General features: G+C 35.9%; 1 protein-coding gene across 3 annotated transcripts in view; it reads right to left on the bottom strand.

Moving 5' to 3' along the window:
• The window catches only part of GPR107 (G protein-coupled receptor 107), a 99863-nt gene extending 78637 nt beyond the window's left edge, over positions 1-21226 (bottom strand). For 2 of the 3 annotated variants that reach the window (XM_051980193.1, XM_051980194.1), the window contains exons 1-6: positions 21067-21220; positions 7107-7220; positions 5964-6014; positions 5648-5730; positions 2548-2687; positions 1906-1943 (exon numbers count right to left, since the gene is read on the bottom strand). In XM_051980193.1, the coding sequence (XP_051836153.1) occupies positions 1906-1943; positions 2548-2687; positions 5648-5730; positions 5964-6014; positions 7107-7220; positions 21067-21189 (549 nt within the window). In that variant the 5' untranslated portion in view covers positions 21190-21220. Of the gene's footprint in view, positions 1-1905; positions 1944-2547; positions 2688-5647; positions 5731-5963; positions 6015-7106; positions 7221-21066 lie in introns of all 3 variants that reach the window. The other variant, XM_051980195.1, reaches the window with a different exon arrangement.
• Positions 21227-21880: the final 654 nt, after the last annotated feature.

Below are 21880 nucleotides of genomic sequence, written 5' to 3'. Positions count from 1 at the left end.
ATAAAGCTCCCCAACAAAGAATTCAATGATTCAGCATTAGTTGATTACTACTGTGCCAGACACAAAAATCAAAAGTTTAGGCAAAACAAGGAAAGCCCAAAACAGTCCTTGCTCCCAAAGTAATAAAAAGCTGCAAACGAGAGAGGCAGTGCAGGATTGTAGAGAGCTGGTCTTGAGACCAGGGAACCAGGGTCTTATATATAATACCTACTGATTATGTGATTCTAGACAAATATTTCATTCTTTCATTGTGCTAGGCAACAATCCAAGTCTCTAAGTTGCAAATAAGACACCAACCTGCATTGGTAGCGGGAGTTCCCTCATTCAGAGAAATCCCAAGACCAATGAAATGACAGCTCCAGTCTCTATTCCCTGTGTACAATATAAATGCAAAGTTGTTGGAAGATAGTTTTTAAGGGGAAGGCTTTAGTGACTGAAGGGACAGAGTTGGCAGTAAGGAAAGCTCTCTAGGAAAAAATGATCTTTGAGCTAAGGCTTCTAAAAGATGGCAAGGAAAAAAGGGAGAACAGTCCATGTCTGATGTATGGCAGTGTGCAAAGGCACAGGACAAGCAGTACCATATATGGAACAGCATGTAGAAGTATATGGCATGAAATGATGCTAAGTGAAATGAGCAGAACCAGGAAATTATTATATACCTCAACAACGATACTGTTTGAGGATGTATTCTGATGGAAGTGGATCTCTTCGAGAAAGAGAGCTAATTCAGTTTCAATTGATCAAAGATGGACAGAAGCAGCTACACCCAAAGAAAGAACACTGGGAAATGAATATAAACTGCTTGCATTTTTGTTTTTCTTCCCGGGTTATTTCTACCTTCTGAATTCAATTCTCCCTGTGCAACAAGAAAACTATTTGGTTCTGCACACATATATTGTATCTAGGATATACTGTAACCTATTCAACATGTAAAGGACTGCTTGCCATCTGGAGGAGGGGGTGGAGGGAGGGAGGGGAAAAATCGGAACAGAAGTGAATGCAAAGGATAATGCTGTAAAAAATTACCCTGGCATGGGTTCTATCAATAAAAAGTTATTAAAAAAAAAAAAAAAGAAGTATATGGCAGAATTCAGATTTGATTTCCTGAAAAATATTCCTAAATAATTTGGTGCTTAGTCTACCAGATTTATCAGAATATGTTTCTTTATTATAAAAAGGACTTTTTCCCCATCTCTCATCTTATCTAGACAAACTACAAATACATAAAATAGGTGTTCAATACTTTCTGAGGATCAATTATATAAATATGTGTGTGTGTATGTGTGTGTGTGTGTGTGTATACATATATGTATGCCAAAACACAGTATGCAGACATTAACAAGGATCCTCAGATGATCATTAGTTTCTTTTTTATGAAATTGTGTCAGCATAATGTCCTCAGAGTTAGGAGACTTAGGTTCTAAATTCCAAATCTACAAATATCATTATTATTATTATTATTATAAGTAAAAATAATGACTAAAATTTATTTAGTGCTTTAATGTTTGCAAAGAATTTTACACACATTATTTCAACTGATCCTCACAACAATTTGATCCTCTGTGAAGCAGGTGCTATTATCATCCCTATTTTATAAATGAAACTAAGACTGAACAAGGTCTTGCTCAGGATCACAAAGCTAATAAGTATCCGAGGGAGGATTATAATTTGCCTCTTCCTGACTACAAGTTCAGCAATCTAGCTAACCATTGCCTAAACTATTCTCTACTCTTCAGTCATGCGATCCAAGACAAGTCACTTCTCTAATTTGGATGACTTTCCTTATTTGAAAGATGAAGGAATTGTATTAAATGGGCTTTGGAGAACTTTCTAGCTTTAGAATTCTGTGCTCTGTGATTAAATTTGTTTACAAAAATATACTTACTGATTAACTGGTTATCCTACCTTTGAATCCTCTGTACTTTGTGCAGACTTTTCATCTTCTAGAAGCAGAAGCATTTACAATATATTATTGCAAGATTCAGTTTAGATGTATCACTTTACTTTATGAGACTTCTCTTTAATGAACTAGAGTTCAGGAATCAAAAACATGGTAAGGCCATCACATGTTCTGGGACTTCTATCTCCTCAGGCCCTGTACCAACAGTTCTACTATGGAGTAATGGCATATCTGAACTATGGAAATTATTCCATAAAAGGGTTACTAGCAAAATCAATATCATCAACAAATCATATGTACTTAGTGCACTTGAGTATAAGGTTTTATGTTAACTGTATTAAAAGTCTTCGCTGAGTAATGCAGATGTACTGCATGATACAGATGAACAGAAATAACAAATTGACCAAAAATTTATAGAATTACTCCTGCCTTACTCCCATCCCCAAAACAAGTTTCTACATGCTTAAAAATGAAGACTTCAAGGAGAAAAATGGATATTAAAGTCTCAGAAGGAAAAAAGAGAGAAAAACCATCACACACAGGGAATGAAATACAAATATATGTTACGAATGGGAAGCTGTGCTTATTTTAGAAATATTTTTAAACAAAATATTTAAGATACTGGAAAACTGAATATGAATGATTACCTTGATTTTGAAGAGTTTGATTATTTCCTGAAGGACTTTTAAGGCTTGGTTCTGGATTCTCACCAAGGATTTTCTCATTGTTGCTGAAGATGATTTTTGGCAAGTTGCTGCCAGCTTCTGATGGAGACTTTATTTTGACACTAAGTTTAAAAAAATAGCATCAACAAAATCCCCAGAAGCTTGTAACTTCAAAGCTAAAATGCAACATTTTCAGATATAGAATTTCCCCCCATAAATATGTTATGTTCAAAATTAGTTGAAATTTGTCATTTCAAATTTACTTCTTGGCATTATACAGTTTCTCCTATTTCCCTTCTTATTCTTGTAATAATTAATCAGTACCCAGTAGGATAAAATTGTTTCTGGCTCCTTTCTCATGTTTTCCTCATTCTATCTTCTTAACTTGATCTCAACCATATCCTAGTCCCAACCAAGTCCACTCTTTTCTACTGTGCCCTCTGGAATTACCATTCTATAACAAACTCCACTTTAAACTAGACCTTTCTAATGACAATGTATCCCTGCCAGTTATGGGCCTAATTAAGACTGGTTAACATGAGTTTATTCTGTCCCAAACCTCAACTAGGTTCTCATTGCAGCAAGCCAGTTCTTTTAGTCTTTAATAATTGATCCTTATCTCATCTCTACAGAAACTATTCCAAACCTTTTCTTTCCTCCTAAAACTTCCCAAACCTTCTCCTCCCCATCCTGCATATCTAAGAACCTTGCCTCTTAATTTTCTGAAATTTAGACTACAATAAATGAGCTCCCGCTATGGGCATCATTTCCCACTCTCCTGTTTTCTGACAGGCCCAGATTGTGTATTTTATACCCGCCCTTTCCATCTCCTCTGGCACACTGCATCTGGCAGACATCTCTTCTCTCTTTTGAATCTTCAATCTTTCCCTCTCACCTGGTTCCCTCCCTGCTGTCTTCAAACATGCCCAAATTCCCCCCATTCTTAAAAACCTTAACTATATCCCATAATCACCCCAAGATATCATTCTCTAGCTTTCCTCCTTTTCCTAACAAACTCCTTGAAGAAGTTGTGTAGTCAATGCTACCACACTCTCATTTTGCAATCTCTTCCAATCTGACTCCAGACCTCATCATTCAACTGAAACTGCTCTCTCCAAAATTTAAGGGATTTCTTAGTTGTCAAATTTCAGTATTACTTCTTGCATTTAAAAGCAGCTCCTTCTTGGTCTCCTTTTGCTGTCTCATCATCTTCATCAGGGCCTCTTAAACTTTTTCCACTCTTGATGCCTTTTTGCCCAAAAAATTTTTATGGGTCTCATATAGATATACAAAACAGGTATGCAAACCAAACATTTACTGATAACAAATCATAATTCTGTTATCCCCACATTCAGTTACAAGACCCCATATGGTGTCCTGAACCAAGTTTAAGAAATTTTAATCTACTATATACCCCCAACTATAGGTGCCTATCAAAGTTCTGTTCTGAGTCCACTTCTTCCCATCATTATACTCTTTGCTCATAATCTGCTCTCATGGTTTTAATATTATCTTTATGGAGATGACTCATACATGACCCCAGGCTGCATCACCAATTACTTACTGCACATTTCAAACAAGATGTCCTAGAGACATCTTAAACTCAACAAGCCTAAACTGAACTCATTATCTTTCCCTCTAAATTCTTCCTGTTTCCAAATTTCTCTATTTGTGTTGTGGTATCACCATCCTTTCAGTATCTCAGGTTCAAAAGCCAAGTGTTATTCTTAATGCTTTACGCTCCTTCACTATTCAATGCGATACCAAATCTTGTCATTTCTAACTTTACAATGTCTCTCACGTCTGTTCTTTTCTCTCCACCCACATGCCTATTTCCTCAGTTTAGGCCCTCATTAATTCTCACCTAGATTATTTCAATAGCCTCCTAATTATTTTTTTGGTTAACTTTGAATGTCTCACAATTCCAGTTCATTTTACATATTGTCTCTAAAGGAATTTAAGCACAGATCTAACCATGTGACTCCCCTACTCAATCAACTCTAGTGACTCTCTATTGCCTCTAGGATCAAACAGAAACTTTTTCATATAGTTTTTAAAACTTTTCACAAACTGCCCCAACTGAATCTTTCCAGACTTGCTGAACATTACTGCCCTACTTATAAGCTCAATTTTCAGACTGGTCTTCTCTCTGTTCCTCATTCATGATGGTCCCTCTCCTATCTCTATGACTTTGAACTTGTCATACTCTCTTCTTGGACTGCACTCTCTCTTTATCTCTGACTCAGGAGTCTCTCTCTTTAAAATTCAGTTCAGACTTTTGAGGTGCATCTTCTTCATGAAGTCTTTCCTGATATGTCTGGATGCTAAAGTTCTCCCTCTTATAGTACCCTGTATTTAATCACTTTTTACATGTATAAACACATATACTCACAGATTTATATACACACACAGAGCTATATATTTATGTTTTGTATATTTTATTTGTATTGATTATTTTCTCCATTAGACTATAAGCTCATTTGGAGTAGGGATGTTTCATTCTTTGTACTTATATCCCCAGAAACCCTTGCACAGTGGCTGGCACATAGCTGGTACATAACAAAATATTTGTTAATTGACCAATGATACATCAAATTCAAGAAAAATATTTATTAGTACTATATGCAAGGAACTGCACTAGACACTAGGGATTAAAAATAAAAAACAAACCCGTTCCTACCCTCTAGGAACTCACAATCTAATTATACAAAACCAGGAAAAAAGATTAAAGAGTAAAGCTCTTAATGTTAACTAAAAACTACAGAGCAGGCCTGAGAAGACATTATAGAAATCAATCAACTTGATTTTTTTTTTTTTTGGAAGCCTTTGAGATAAATCAGAATGCTGATAGCAAAACTCCTGAGCAATTACTGTTTATTAAGTACTGTTCTTGGTGGGAATATCATTAAGTGTTAGATACTTTGAACTATGACTAGTTAGGATACCTATATTAGATTTGACATGGATGAAGAAATATTCATTTGTACACTTAATTTGTGAAAATCAGCACACACATTGCTATCACAATGAGTCAGCTCTAAATCAGAAAAGAACTGAAGGAATTTTCATAAGAATGACTTACAGATGACTTGAGAAGTCTACAATCAGGAGTGTAACAGAAACAGACTGCATTTTTTTTAAGATACAGTAATCCATATCTTCATCCTGAGAAGAAATAAACACATAATCTTAATACTGGAAAAGAGGTTTTGGTTTTGGTTTTTAAAGTTTTTTTTTTTTTTCAGACTGAATATTATCCCAATGGTGTTTAATTACATCACCAACTAGAAGCAAGCAACTACTCTCAGTAACATGAATTAATATAATAGTTCTTGTCCATTAATTATATTACAATAATGTTGAAAAACTACACAGGATTAGATGAACTTTACATTTACCAGATAAGGGGAAAATCCATCATTTTTTGTTCGGTCCAAGCTGAAACCAATCTAGAAGGAAGGAAACACACATAATAGGGGTAAACAACCATATGATTTTATGTATGACCACACTCTTTCCTCAAAAGGCAGAACAGATAATTTTCTGGATTTATAGTCTCCTCTCTATGACTTAATATATAGTATTTTCTTAGTATTCATTTTGCAAAAAAGAAGATCCTCATGCATGTAAAATCATGAGTTTTAGAACTACACAAGAAAAAATCAAATATTAATTTTTAAAGATAAACTTTCATAAGCAGAACCAGGAGATCATTATACATGGCAACAAGATTATATGATGATCAACTCTGATGGATGTGGCTCTCTTCAACAATGAAATGATTCAAACCAGTTCCAATTGTTCAGTAAAGAAGAGAATCAGCTATATACACCTAGAGAGAGAACTGTGGTAAATGAGTGTGGATCACAGCATAGCATTTCCACTCTTTCTATTGTTGTTTGCTTGCATTTTTGTTTTCCTTCTCAGGTTTTGTTCTTATTTTCTAGATCCGATTTTCCTTATGCAGCAAGATAACTATATGTGTGTGTGTGTGTGTGTGTGTGTGTGTGTGTGTGTGTGTATACACACACACATGTATACATATATTGGATTTAGCATATACTTTAACATATTTAACATGTATTGGACTGCTGTCTAGGGGAGGGGATGAGGGGAAGAAGGGGAAAAATTGAAACAGAAGGTTTTGCAAGGGTCAGTGTTGAAAAACTACCCATGCATATGTTTTGTAAATAAAAAGCTTATAATATAATAAAAAATAAAAATTAAAAAAAAAGATAAACTTTAAGAATCATACATATTTAACCTATATTAAGATTGTTTGCTGTTTGGGGGAGGAAGTAAAGGAAGGAGGAGAAAAAATATGGAACACAAAGTCTTACAAAAATGAATGTTGAAATCTATCTTTGCATGTATTTGGAAAAATAAAATACTATTAAAAATTAATTTTAAAAAGATAAACTTTCAGTATCTAATAAAGTAACATTGTTTTCATCAACCTTAATTTCTTCTGTGTTCTTCAGCAGTGTTATTTAATGGGTAAAAAAGGCAAATCTCTTAAAACCAGAAGAAAATATACCTACCTTTGCAGAGCCACCTTCATTTCCCTTAACTGAGAGGCTACTGACATTGACCACCATGGACCCATCTTTGAAGAAACCAAAGGTATTGAGATGAACCTTATGCCTCACATCATCCTGAAATACATTTTACAGTGATAGATTTAGTAGCATGCAAAAGCTGTCTTATATTCAATTCAATTGCCTAATCTACCCATCATTTCCTCCATTCTGCATTCCTCTGTTACCATATTCAATAAAATACATAATCATGATACCTTTTCTTTCCTTCCTAGAAATGATTAAATTGTTATTTAGAGAATGATTTCATTCAAGAAAATCCTTTGTCAATTTATTTTATAAAGAAATTCAGAAATTTCATTAGTAATTATTTCATTCCTAAAGGGGAAAAAATAATTTTTTTTAAAAAAAGTAATATAAAATATTAAAAGTGATATTACATATAAGAACTTAATAGGTTTGGTCAGCCTTTTAACAATAAATTACCACCAAGTACTGAATATAGTAGCAGGAGCAAAGACTGCTACTAAGCAACAATTTGGAGATAACTTTCTCAGTCTTGATAAATCAAGTCACACGTGGCATTTTTCTGTTAAGAGCGAAGTATAAATGGTGTCCTGCAAACTTCAATGTAATGATCTTACTATCAAATGAGTTGATTATATTTAAAGACAAATATAAAGATGTTATTAAGAAAGAGTTAAAGACTCAAAAGTGTGAATACCTAGTTTTTTCCCATGGTAATATTCAATATCAACTAAAATCAATGTATTTTTTTTTTTAAAGTTGGACTGGTGTGGGTTCCCTTTGTAAAGCACTTCCAATTTGCAGTCATTGTTTTCAAACAAGAATTAGTCTTCACCCTTGAGAATCAATCGATAAGCATTTTAAAATACCTACTATCTCCCTGGCATTATGGTACCAGTTGATGATATTGTAGTCCAGGTAAGAGATGATGAATGAATACCTGAAGGAGGATTGGCAGGAAAGTGGCAAATGCAGAAAATACGGGAGGTAGAAACAAAATTTGGCAACTAATTTGATTTATGGGGTGAAGAGGAGAATGAGGAGTAAAGGACTTCTTAGAGATTTCAAACCTAGGTGAATCCAAGAATGATGGTGTCCTTGACAGAAATAGGTAAATTCAGAAGAAGTGGGATTCAGGAGAAAAAGTTCTGTTTAGGACATACTAAGTTTGAGATACCTTTGGGAATACATTGTTCATATCTAAATGTCTTTCTCTACTGTCCTTGATATTAAAAAATGTGTTTCCATTTTTTCTTTCTCTTATTTTCTTCTTTAAATGTTCATGAAATTATTTTTTACGTAGATCTCTTACTAAGCTTTCTTTAAACTGGATTTGCCCTCCATTACTTCCCATTTGAGTATAACAATAAAAACAGATAATTTGTCATTCTTTTTTTTTTCCTGAGTAGTCTATTGTAATACTTACTGTTAATCTCAAACTATAAATGAAAAGTTACAAAACAATCACAATGGCAGTCTCACATGCTTTTTATAATTAAGATCTGAGGTTTCCATCACTCTTCTTTAGCCTATAGACTTTCACTGACAGCTCAATCAACTTTAAAGTAGCTAAAGGTCTGTCAGCTGGGTACTCAAAGTTCCCAATCACAGTCCACAAATACTAACCAATGCTTCAAAAAGCATCTAGAAATTGAAGTGGAAAGAGAAAGAATTTTTTATTATCCAAATCCAAATACTCTATACTTGCACCTTACTTAAATCCTCTTTCTGGGGAGCCTGTGAAGGAAGAAATTCTGCCATGACTAAGAAGCAGAGCCAAGTACTTGTCTCACAAGTGCATAGTTCTATTTCATTCTCCTAATGACAAGAGTAGGGAGAAAAAATGACATCATCAAGGAATACATATTTAAGTTTGATGAAGCTGAATAAAATTTAGGAGCAAATAAATTTCATGGCTTATTTTGTTTAAAAGGCTTACATAACTATTATTTCTAAATTTGACTATTAGGAAAAGGATTTTTAACAATTAAATTCAACATTATTTATAAAGTACTTATATGATATACAAGACATTGTACTAGGTGCTAGAATTCTGGAAGCACCATTTAGTTTCTATTTCTACTTTAAAAAATTATAGTAGAGAATTTCACAAGGCCCAACTCAAGAGCTTCACAGTTTGATTAAAAAATAGTATTGAATGTATATTCAATATATATTGAATTAATTGAATATATAAATCCAAGTTGAAATCCTGGCTCAGTTACTGTGTGATCTTGGGCCAGTCACTTCCCCTCTTTTTGTTTCTTTTCTTTTTTAACTTAACAGTAGTTTTTCCCTAAATTACATTTAAAGAGAGTTTTCAACATTCATCATGTAAGATTTTGAGTTTTCAATTTTTCTTTTTCCCTCTACTCCTTCTTCCTTTTCCAGGACAGCAAACTATATTTCTCTTATTTGAAGCCTTATAAAATGAAAGGGCTAGATGTGAGGCCTTCTAAGAGCTATTCCAGCTCTACCATGGATTATAATAAGATTATGAGTGATTTTACTATTTCCAATAGTTAAATATTCCACAACTAACTAAACTAGCCCAATAAATACAAATTTTCTGCCATAAAGAATAAACTAAGCAGAATTACATGACATTTTTCTCAATAATACTTTCCTGAACAATAGTGTTTAAAAATTTGTTTTTTCTTAGGTCAAGGCAAATCTGTGTACTTAAAATCAATGGAAAATATGTACACCTGGTTTTTCTGGCACAACTAGAATCCCATGTGTATTAAATCAAATTTTAAAAAACCAAACACCATTTTGAAAACATCCAACTGTTATTCCTGATTTATCTGACTGGCTGATTCAGGAGAAAGTGGCTACTGATGGAAGTACTGAATAAAGCTAAGCCACTATGCTTTTTTTTTTTTAAATTGCACTTAATAGTATTTTATGTTTACATGTAAAGATGGTTTTAAACATTCACTTTTGTAAAATTTTGAGTTCCAAATTTTTCTTCTTCCATTCTTTCCCATCCTTCTCCCCAAGACAGTCTAAAACAGATTATCCACATACAATTATGTTAAATATCTTTCCACATTAGTTATGTTGTAAAAACAAGAATTAGAAAAAAGGGAAAAACCATGAGAAAACAAAAACAAAAACAAACAAAAAAAAAAAAAAACAAGTGAAAATAGTATGCTTCAATCTGCATTCAAACTCCATGGTTCTTTCTCTGGATGTGGATAAGTAGCATGAAGAATTGTTATAAATATTTTTATACATATAGGTCCTTTTTCCTTTTTTATGATTTCTTTGGGATCCAGGCCTAGGAGTAATATTGCTAGATCAAAAGGTAGCCCTTTAGGCAAAGTTCTAAATTGTTCTCCAGAATGGTTGAATCAGTTCACAACTTCACCAATATTGCATTGTTTCAATTTTCTCACACTTTCTCCAATATTTACAATTATCCTTTTCTGTCATATTAGACAATCTGATAAGTGTAAGGTGGTATGTCAGAGTTGTTTTAATATACATTTTCCAATCAACAATGATTTAAGGTATTTTTTTATATGACTATAGTTTTAATTTCTTCATTTTTAAACTGCCTATTCATATCCTCTGATGATTTATCAATTGGAGAATGACTTACAGTTAATATAAATTTGACTTCACTATATATAGATATATATTTGAGAAATGAGGCATTTGTCAGAAATACTGGCTATAAAAATTGTTTCCCAGCTCTCTGCATGTTACACCAAAATTCTGTAGATCATCTAAATGTCACAAAGCTTAACAAGGAAGCAGACTCACAAAACAAAATAAAAAGTTCAGAGAAAGCTAGTCTTCATTTTCAGAGTTAATTACTGATGCAATTTATAGCTACAAATATCAGATTTTCAGTATCTAAAAAACTGACTCACTTTACCTTTACTTTCATGTATTACCTTATCAGTGATTTAAAAAAATATTGATTTTTAAGTTTTATCATAAATCAGTTCCTTTTAAACGATGACTCATGAAAGCAATCAGAAAATTAAAAACAGAATTGCAAAAAGGTACCTATTTTGTATAAAGCTACTTTTTCTTCCAAAATGACTAGGAAGAGATAACTAAAACAGGGAAGAACAATTAATAGTTATTCTGTTAAAACTTCAAAAACACAGATCCTCAATCAGAACCTTTTAACTCTTAAGTTTAGGCTCGAAATTAGGTAGTGAGGTAGCAAAGTGGCTAGATTGATGGGCTTTAAGTCAGGAAGACATCTTTTGGAGTTCAAATCTGGCCTCACTTATTAGTTATGTGAACTTGGGCAAGTCATTTCTGTTTGCTTCAGTTTCCTCATCTGTAAAATGAAATGGAGAAGGAAATGAATATGCTATATGAAGTATAATGTATATATGAAGGTAATGGAATATTATTGTTCTATAAGAAATGATGAGCAGGCTAATTCAGAAAAGCCATTTAAAAATATTTAAAGAAGGAAGCATAGAAGGGACAGAGACATTCAGGATAATATTGGTACTAATATGTTATATTTAATATGCACTTTAAAAAACAAACTGTAAAAGTCATTCAGTATTTATAATGTTTTTCTATTCTTTATATGGAAATGTTCATGTTTCTTGATTCATAATTTTAGCCTATAATTTTAAAAGGCAGGGAGGTATGCAATACATTTTGGAAGTTTTTAAGCAAAAACAGTTCAAATAAAATATCGACTAGTCAAGTCGATTATATTCCATTTTCTAGAAAAAGTCAAATATGCAGAACCTTTCAGTATATTAGAATGTACTGAAACATAACAATGGATATGATAAAAAGAATCTTTAATGTAGAACAATCATAAAAATGGCCGAATACTATTTACCAGCCTAACCACGCATACTCACTGGAATAAGTAAGAAACCTAAAGGATTACTAGGGGCAGCAGAAACAACAAAAAGTTAGTACTGCTAACTAAAATTCTTAGAGAAGCCTGAGATCAGAGCACTTTCCCAGCTTGCTAGGAGTCCTGGCAAACCTCAAGAAAGGAGGTGGAGCAGTAACAACTGGTATGGAGATCAACCAAGTTAGTTCTCAGGTTTTACCAGTAGTTCCTGATCTTCTGGTTAGGGTTCAAAGAGCTATTAAAATGAACTGACTTAGTTACTGTCCAGAAGTTGAAAAACTGGAGGACGACTGGGATCTAGATCTGGATGGGAAGGGCTCTGAGGTGGAGTCTTGCTAATCTTTAAATATTTGATGGCTTATCACATGGAAAAGGAGGAAAAAGGATAGAGGGAAGACGAATAAAGTGATGGGAGAACAAAAAAAAGCACCATATTTTGGTTCTACATAAGGAAGAACTGAAAGTAGTAGTAGTAAGTAGTAAAAGCAGGCCTCAGAGACAGGAAGAATAGGATTCAACCCTTACCTGTAATACACACATAGTTACGAGAGCCTGGAAAATTTACCTTACCTCACTCAAGGGATCTAACAGTTGCAGATTAGTCTAAGCAAGAGTTCTATGTCAAGGACAGGACTGGACAAATAGAAGAAATGTTTCCTAACAACTAAAGCTGTTCAATAGTGTTGTGGGCTGCCCCAAGGAATAAGTGAGTTCTCAGTCTTTGGAAGTCTTTAAGCAGAAGTCGGTTGTTAGGTATACTGTAGAGAGACTAAAGAATAGGCTAACTGAATTTAATTTAATTTAAGGTATGTGCATAGTTGAGTTAGGAAAAAAACAATCCAAAAATTTCTAAAACTCTTCTCCAAATAGGATTATAATATAAGTACATAATATCGTTTTCTTGATCACATAGTTCAGAAATGCTGTTATCATAAATTAAGTCATTCTGAAATTATTTAGTGTTCTTGAACATAACTATAGGGTTCATGGCTCTGCAATTATTCTATTCATCAACAAAATTAGAGGTGAAGGAAAAAAAGAGTATTTATTCTATAGTACAAAAAATTTCTTGATAGAAAATTTTCTTTTGTTATTTTAAAAATGAAAACCATTTGAAAATGACAAACAATAAATTGTAAAATTAGAGATACAAGAAAGGCAAGAGAGAGATTACTTTTAAAGTAGTAAAGGAAATTAATAAAAGCAGAGGAAACCAAAAGGATTCTTGAAATTCCCTAGGGATCCGTTTTCTTTTTCTTTTTTCTTTTAAAGAGCTTTGCCAAAGCAAATCTAATAGACTTGTGATGGAAAGAGCCATCTGCATCCAGGAAGAGAGCTATGGAGACTAAATGAGAATCAAAGCATAATATTTTCACCTTTAAAAAAAAAAAAAAAAAATATATATATATATATATATATATATATATATATATGTGTGTGTGTGTGTGTGTGTATGTGTGTGTGTGTATATACACACACATACACATAAATAAAGAGCTTTGCCAAGTAATTATATGATTATTTACTCTACTCCAGACTTCTCTTAAAAAAAAATCTGTTTGTGATCCAAATAGCATAAAAGTTTGTTAAAACTCCAGAACAGCATGACTAATTCATAGACTCTAAGCATGAGAAAGAATCACAAAAGTCATATAGTAGGACAATAGGCAACTCATTTTTATTTCTTAATGGGTGAAATAAAAAAGCACTATGCTGAAAAAAGCTTGTGAACAAAAAAATCATTTACAGTGGACTAAAATTAATGACACTTTCTAATTCAAATATGGTCCTAAGAGAATGATGGTACTGGCTCAATTTGACATACAGCAATAACCCAAAAATCTTAGTGTAATTTTAAGCTATTAAAGCTGGGCTGTTCTGTATACAAGTTAGTATTTTCATTATCAAAATAAAAGTATAGATAAATTGAGGCTAATTTCACACATTTACAGCAATCTACATGATGGCATCTACATTATCCAAATCATGCACCCCAATTCTTGGTAAAGAGATATGGCCAAAGCTGCAGAATGAGTCTGATGTTTTTCTAATATGCAGAACATCTGGATTTATTTCCTTCAACGGTAATTATTATAATGAAATGCTTTTTTTTCCCCTGGGTGCAGATTTAAGAGTGGAGTAATAACTGTAAAAGGGAAAAAAAAAAAAAAAAAAAAAGAAGAGCATCCATAAAACATTTTTTTAAGTACACAGAAGAGTCTGTAGAAGGAAATTCAGAAGGGATTATATATAAGCAGAACAGTATTATATTAAATTTGATAAATATTTTTTAAAAATCAAGGTGTTCAGGATTTCATATGTAATTCTCTGTTCTTCATATAAAGAAACATATAAGGAAGCTTGTCAAATTCATGATGATTAAAAAAAGGGAAAATTTTAAATGAAAAAATCTTACATAGGTTTTACAAAAACACTTTTGGGAATTCAAGATGGAGGTGGCAAGACTAGACAGAAACTTATCTGAAAAAGATCTTGGAGGTTGGTAGACTAATATGTCAATATAAGTCTAAAGAATGTCAGAGCAACCAACCAAATGAAATCTTAAACTCCATTAAGAGGCAATGAATAGCACTATGAACTCTCTCCTAGAGTTTTGTGTTCAATTCTGAGTCATATTTAGGAAAAAAGTTGATAGTTTGATCAACTCAAGAGTATGGTAATCAAAATGGTGAAGGGTTTTAAAATGATTTCCAATGAAGATGGGGTGAAGCAATAGGATATTGGTCCAAAAAAAGAGAAGACTTTGGGAAGAATGAGGAGAACCTTTGATTAGTTCAAGTATTTAAAGGACTATTAAGTGAAAGAAGAATTAGACTTATTCTATTAGAACCCTGCAGTCAGAAGAAGTAAGAATAATTACTCTAAGTTGTAAAGATTCAAATTTAAGTTTGATATGAGGAAAAATGGCTTTAAATTACTAAAAAAAGGAATGATGTTACATAATGAAATTTATTTAAATATAAAGTTACTCAGTAAGTTCAGTTGTTTATATTACTATATATTAAACATCTAATAAAACAATTGAAGCAGTTACTTAACATAAAAAACATCAAAAAGTTCCTAAGATACATTTATTTCTAAAATTCATTTTAACCTGCAAATCATTTGATTCTTCTTCATAGCCTTTCCTTCAAAGAGCACAAAGTATTATATATCAAATCTCTTCAGTCTAGCTGTAATACCCAAATGAGACTTTTACTTAAAACAGGAGTGGGAAATCTTTTTTACCCATTTGGGTATTTATGATGTCACTTTTGGCCATACAAAATTATCAATTTAAAAACTCAAGCAGTGGGAGGTTGTTGTACCTAGCTTTTAGCTCATTATTCATTGAAGGTGGTTGTCTTGGCAGCACCAGACCAAATGATTTCATGGATATGGACCATGGGCCAGTCAGTAATCACCCCTGATTTAAAAGTTAGAAACTACTAAACATTAAAATGTTTTCTATATCGAGACTTTAAAATCCAGAGTATACCAACTATATCTAAAAAATCAATGTCATGAGTTTTATGAAAATAACTCCTATCACCACCTTTTTATATGAGCACTCTTCAGATGCATGAATATAAACATGTCCCAACTGATTGTGTGTATGTGATAGAGATAGAAACAGATGGCCAAAGACAGAGAGACAGAAACATAAAAGTTTTGGGGGTTTTTTCACCTTTCAATTCCATGACTCTCTGGTGCACTGTCCAGTCTAGTCTACACATGGTATAATCTTTATGGTCTAGCACCAGGAAGGTGGCCCAGCAAATAGGGCTTGAAGCCCATAAGTGACCTCAGACACTGGGAAGCTATGTTGACTCTGGCCAAGTGTCTGAATCAGTTTCTTTAACCATAAAAGGGAGATAATACAAGCCCCTATCTTGGAGTAGCTATAAGGGGGATCAAATAACAAATACTTGTTCCCTTTCTATTCCCTTCTTACATATCAATTTAAAATAAACTCGTTTTAATAACAATGTGGACAATTGACCTTAAGAGCTTGGAAGAATCTTGAAAATCTTCCAATTTGATCCCCTAATTTTACAAATGAAAAAACTGAAGCTCAGAGATTTAAAGTGACAGAGCTGGGATGCAAATACAGGTCCTCTGACCCTAAGCTCAGCCTTTTCTCCTATGCTGTGGAACCCTCCTAAGAGATTTTTTAAAAAGGGAAACAATTTGTTTCAGAACATGTATCTTTTTCCTTCCATATACAAAAGAACTTTGCTAGGGGATTTCTAATTGAGAACATGATTTAAAAGATGATTTGAAGTTTTCTAGAAATCAAAGTTCCCCTAGATGGGTAAAGAGCATGTGGGTTAGAGCTGAAAGTCTAATCCCTGAAGGAGTTCAGCAAATTGGGCACATCTGCACAACTAGAGTTTTAAGGAAGTGCTTTGGTAAAGCTTAAAAGGTTATAGAAAAGTGAGCTATTTTTATTTAAATTCCCCTTCTGGGTTTCCAGTGAAAGAGAAAAATATGGGATTTGAAATCCTTGGGGCCTAGATTTAAATTTCTAATACGTATTATAAGTGTGAGACTCAGACAAGTTGGATAAACTTTCTAGGCCTCCAGGGGTCCAGGTTTATAAAATAAAGAAACTGCACTAGATGATTTCTAAGATTATCTATCTCAGAATGTTGTGATCGTATGATCTCAGCCTTCAGAGAGCTCTCAGCACACAGAGCAAGGATGAGAACTATATTGGAAAGTATCCTGGCCCAGGAGTCAATCATTCAATAAAAATTTACTGTAATTATTTAGTTGATTAGTCCTGTCTGACTCTTCAAGATTGATGAGATTTTCTTCGCAAAAAACTAAAATAATCTGTCATTTTCTTCTCCAAAATATTTATAAAATACCTACTATTTGCTAGGCACTATGCTAAAAATAAGGATACAAAGACTGAAAAAGAAAACCTACTTTAAAGGTTATTATTTGATGAGGGGGTGAGAGAGAATATGTATGCAATTAAGTATATGTAGAATAAATACAAAATAATACATGATAGGAAAGGAAAGGATAAACGGTTGTGGAGATCAGGAAAAGGTTGTGCAGAACAAGGATTCCCACTGTTTTTCAGTTTTGTATTAACTGGTTTCCTTAGAAAACTTTTCTGTAACCTTTATTCAACAGGGAAAGCAAATGAATTCTAGAGTTACTGTGATTTAAGAAATAAAGAGATTAAATAATTTTGGGGCAGCTAAATGGCACAGTGAATAAAGCATTGGCCCTGGAATCAGGAGGACTTGAGTTCAAATTTGATCTGAGACACTTAACACCTCTTAGCTGTATGATCCTGGGCAAGTCATTCAATCCTATGTCCTTGCCAAAAAGAGGAGGGAGGGGGGGAGAAAGAGAGGGAAGGGAGAGAAAGAGAAGAAAAGGGACAGGAAGAGGGAGAGAGAAAGAGAGACAGAGACAGAGAGAGGGAGGGAAGGGGGAGAGAGAGAGAAAGAGAGACAGAGACAGAGAGAGGGAGGGAAGGGGGAGAGAGAGAGAAAGAGAGACAGAGACAGATATTAAATAATTTTAATATGAAAATACAGTTGTTTATTAAATAATTCCTATAATCCCTTAACAAATTTCTCCAACTCTTTGGGATATATGTACCCCAGGTATGCTGGGGCTGTCCTCAGGAAAGTGAGACTCAATGAAGAAGAGGTGAAGAGAGGATGCATTCCAGACTTGGCAGATAGCCACTGCAAAGACTGGGGAAGGGGGAAAAAAGACCAGTTTAGCCTTTGACCACAGAGTGCAGGAAAGCAAGCCAACTATAAATTATAAGGAAACTGAAAAAAGCAGGTGGTCAAGCACTGAGGAAGTGTCTGAAGCCAGATCTGCACTCAGCTCTTCCTGCCTCCAGGCCTGGAGCTCTCTCTTAATCTCCAGGGCAGCCCATGACAGAAATAGAAGGAGTGAAATCTGGGGTGGGTAAGAGGGAGGAGGGAAATCATGAGTTTGTGATGTCTTCAGGACACTCACAGAAAACAAAAGAAATCTAATGATTTTAATTGAATGATGAGTCATCTGCAAAGAAACTACAATTAAGCCCATGAGAATTTCTAGAGGTTACTAAGAAAGCACAGTGGTACAGTTAAGTGGAGTGACCTGGAGTGAGGAAGGCTCTTCTCCCTGGGTTCAAATCCAGCCTCAGATACTCACTAGCCGTGTGATGAGTCACCTAACTCTGTTTGCCTCTGTTCCCTCGTCTGTAAAATGAGCTGAAGGAAATGTCAAACCCCTCCAGCCTTTTCAAGAAAATCCCAAATGAAATCACAATGAATTGTACACAATCAAACATGACCAACAAAAAGGACAAAACCTACCTACATCAAACGTCCAAATGCTAGAAGGGTTCTTAAATAAACATGATATAGTGGGAAAAGTAATGGCTCTTGAAACAGAAGATAAGGATAAACCTGCCACAGTCACTGTTGTAACTTTGGCCAAGCTAATTAAGACTGTGGCTTCCTCATATATAAAGTGAAGGGATTGGGCATCTTGTTGTTCAGTCTTGTCAGATTCTTTGTAATTCCATGGACGATAATATCTGGGATTTTCCTGGCAAAGGTACTGGAGTGAATTGCCATCTCCTCCAGAGCATTTTACAGATGAGAAAACTGAGGCAAATAAGGTTAAGTCACATGTCCAGGATCACACAGCTAGGAAGTGAGAGGCTGGTTTGGAATTCAGGTCTTCTTGATTCCAGGCCAAGCATTTGTATTCCCTAAGCCACCTAGCTGCCTGAACGACCTGGCCTTTAAAGTTCCTGCTGGCTCTAAATCCTATCACCATCTAGTTCCAAAGTCTTATTTCACAGAGGATAAAAGTGAAGTTGGGAAAAACTTAAGTAAAGTGATTTGCAACATGTCCTGAGGCTAGTAAAAATACAGAATTAGAATCTAATATTTCAGACTCTTCAATCCTGTGCTTTTCCTACTACATTACACTGCCAGATCAATTCATATCCCTAAGTCGTAGTTTCCTCTTCTATAAATGGAGATGATACTTTAGATCAGTGTTTCTCAAAGTATGGTCTAGAGAATCCTTGAGAGCTCTGAAACTCTTTTAGAGGGTCTACAAATTCAAAAATAGTTTTTATTTCCAATATGGTAAATGTCTATAAATATAACCCAGATAAACAAAAACGCTTTGGAGAGATCCTCAATCATTTTTAATAGGATAAAGATACTGAAAACAAAAGTTTGAGAACCACTGCTTTAGGTTACCTACTTCACAAATTATTAGGAAGGAATTACAGTCCTATTATTATTGGTTGGTAGGTAGGTAGACTGAGAGGAGGTAGACTGAAAAACTTTTCCTAAATGTCACCAGATACACTAGTATCACTGAAAAATGACAGCAAGGAGGGAGAAAGTCAAAAGGTTAGGAGAGAAAACTGGGAATAAGAAAAAACAAAACAAAACAGTAATTTTGTTTCTAACTGAAAACTTCAAAAAGACTTGAGAAATTTCAAGGCAGAAAACCTCAGCTAGAAGCCCTATTCTGCTATTTACCACTAGTGTAACATGTATAACCCATATCAAATTGCCTATCATTTTCAGGAAGGAGGGAAAAAAATATGGAATTCAAAATTTTATAAAAAACAAAGGCTAAAAATTATCTTTACATGTAATTGGGGAAAAATAATTTTTAAATTTGGAAAAGAAAAAGAAATTTACTGCCAAAGTAACTTTGAGCAAGACTATTAACAAATTCTGTTTCCTTATCAGTAAAATGAGAGGGATGGAATTCTAAAGTACTTTCTAAAGTTTACTTCTCTTTCATCTTTGCTCCGGAGCAATGGAATAGTCCTCCCAGTTCCTGACCTTCCCAGTACCCAGAATACCAGTGATTTCAAACCAGTGGGGGACAACCCCCTTAACTTGGAAAACAAAGGAAAATGATATAAAAGTGTACAGAAGGGGAAGAATAGTTGGGAGAAGAGGTAGGGAGGAGAGGAAGGAGGGAGGAGAGAAACTAAGAAGAGAAAGAGAAGGATGGAAGAGGAAAAGGAGGAGAAAATAGAACGTGGGAAGGAAAAGGAAGGGAGGGAGAAAAAGAGGTACAGGAGGAGAAAGAGAAGTACAGGAGGAGAAAGAGAAGTACAGGAGGGGAGGGAGGGAGATGTACAGGGGGGGAGAAAGGGAGAGGTGGGGGGAGGGAGAGAGAGATACAGGGGGGGAGAAAGGGAGAGGTACGAGGGGGAGGGAGAGAGAGATACAGGGGGGGAGAAAGGGAGAGGTACGAGGGGGAGGGAGAGAGAGATACAGGGGGGGAGAAAGGGAGAGGTACGAGGGGGAGGGAGAGAGAGATACAGGGGGGGAGAAAGGGAGAGGTACGAGGGGGAGGGAGAGAGAGATACAGAGGGGGAGAAAAGGAGAGGTACGAGGGGGAGGGAGAGAGATACAGGGGGGGAGAAAGGGAGAGGTACGAGGGGGAGGGAGAGAGAGAGAGATACAGAGGGGGAGAAAGGGAGAGGTACGAGGGGGAGGGAGAGAGAGATACAGGGGGGGAGAAAGGGAGAGGTACGAGGGGGAGGGAGAGAGAGATACAGGGAGGGAGAAAGGGAGAGGTACGAGGGGGAGGGAGAGAGAGATACAAGGGAGGGAGAAAGGGAGAGGTACGAGGGGGAGGGAGAGATACAGGGGGGGAGAAAGGGAGAGGTACGAGGGGGAGGGAGAGAGAGATACGGGGGGGGGGGAGGGAAGAGAGGTACAGGAGGGGAGGGAAGAGAGGTACCGGGGAGAGGAGGGAAGAGAGGTACAGGAGGGGAGGGAGGGAGAGGAGGAGGAAGACAAGAGCGTCTAGGACATAGTTACTAAATATTTACTGAACTTAAGAAGAGGAGACAGAGTGAAGAGATACAGAAGTTGAGGAAGAGTAGGAGGAGAGGAAAAGGATGAAGGGGAGGAGGGAGGGAGGGAGAGAGAGAGATTGAGAGGGGAAGGGAAGGAGGAGAGATGGAGGGGAGGGGCGGAGAGAGGAGGGAAGGGCCCCAACCTCCCCAAAGAGCCCCCCGCTCCGCCCTCGGCCACACACCCACTCCTTGAGCCTCCCAAACCCTGCTACCTTGAGCGCTAGGTGGTGGACGCGGCCCTGGCCGAGGTGACCCAAAAGCTGTAGGAGTCCTAGCAGCAAGAGCAGCCGGCCCGGGCCAGTGCTTAAGCTGCATAAGGGAACTGAGGCAGCCATATTTGTTCCAGCATCACAGGCCGCTCCCCCCACCCCCTTTGGCCTCATAGCTCACTTCCGGGGTCAAAGGGCGGGGACACCGGAAGGGGAAAAGGCCATTCCGTGAGTAGGAGTGGGTTGGGCAGTGCTGAAGTATTCTCTGGTTTTCTGTGTGATTGTCAATTATGGAGGCTACGATTCAAAAAGGCACTGACTCCGACCTCTCTAAACTAATCCTTCCGGTCCTTTCTGTTTTACCGAAGCGCCAATTTGGCCCTTATCAGAGGATCTCAGAGGGTGAGAAGAGGCAGTTTGGGCTCCTGGTGTGGGATTACGATGGCAACAGCTGCATTCCTCCTTTCCCTCCTTTACAAATCTCCCCCTCCCCCTCATTTGCTGCATCCAAGGATGTCACTCAAGGACGGTGACCTCAGCTTCCGAGATGTTCTGGGCCTAGAAGACTCGGCTGCTGGTAGATAGGAACCTCATTGCCTGTTAACCTGGTACGAAGCTGCTGAGGTCAATCCGCCGGGCTGCAGAGTGAGGGCCGCTACCCCGATGACTTCTCCAGGCCTGAGTCAGAGGTGCAGTCGCAGAGCTGGAAGGAGCCTCCGAGATCATTTAGATCAACTAGTACCTGAGCAGGCATTCTCTCTCTTTGAAGACCTCCAGTAATGGGAACTCACTGCTTCCTAAGGCAGTTTTGATTTGG

Source organism: Antechinus flavipes, chromosome 2 (assembly GCF_016432865.1).
Source record: "Antechinus flavipes isolate AdamAnt ecotype Samford, QLD, Australia chromosome 2, AdamAnt_v2, whole genome shotgun sequence".
NCBI classification, from domain to species: domain Eukaryota; kingdom Metazoa; phylum Chordata; class Mammalia; order Dasyuromorphia; family Dasyuridae; genus Antechinus; species Antechinus flavipes.
Note: the sequence above shows the minus strand (reverse complement) of the source record. Positions and strands in the feature narration are given on the sequence as shown.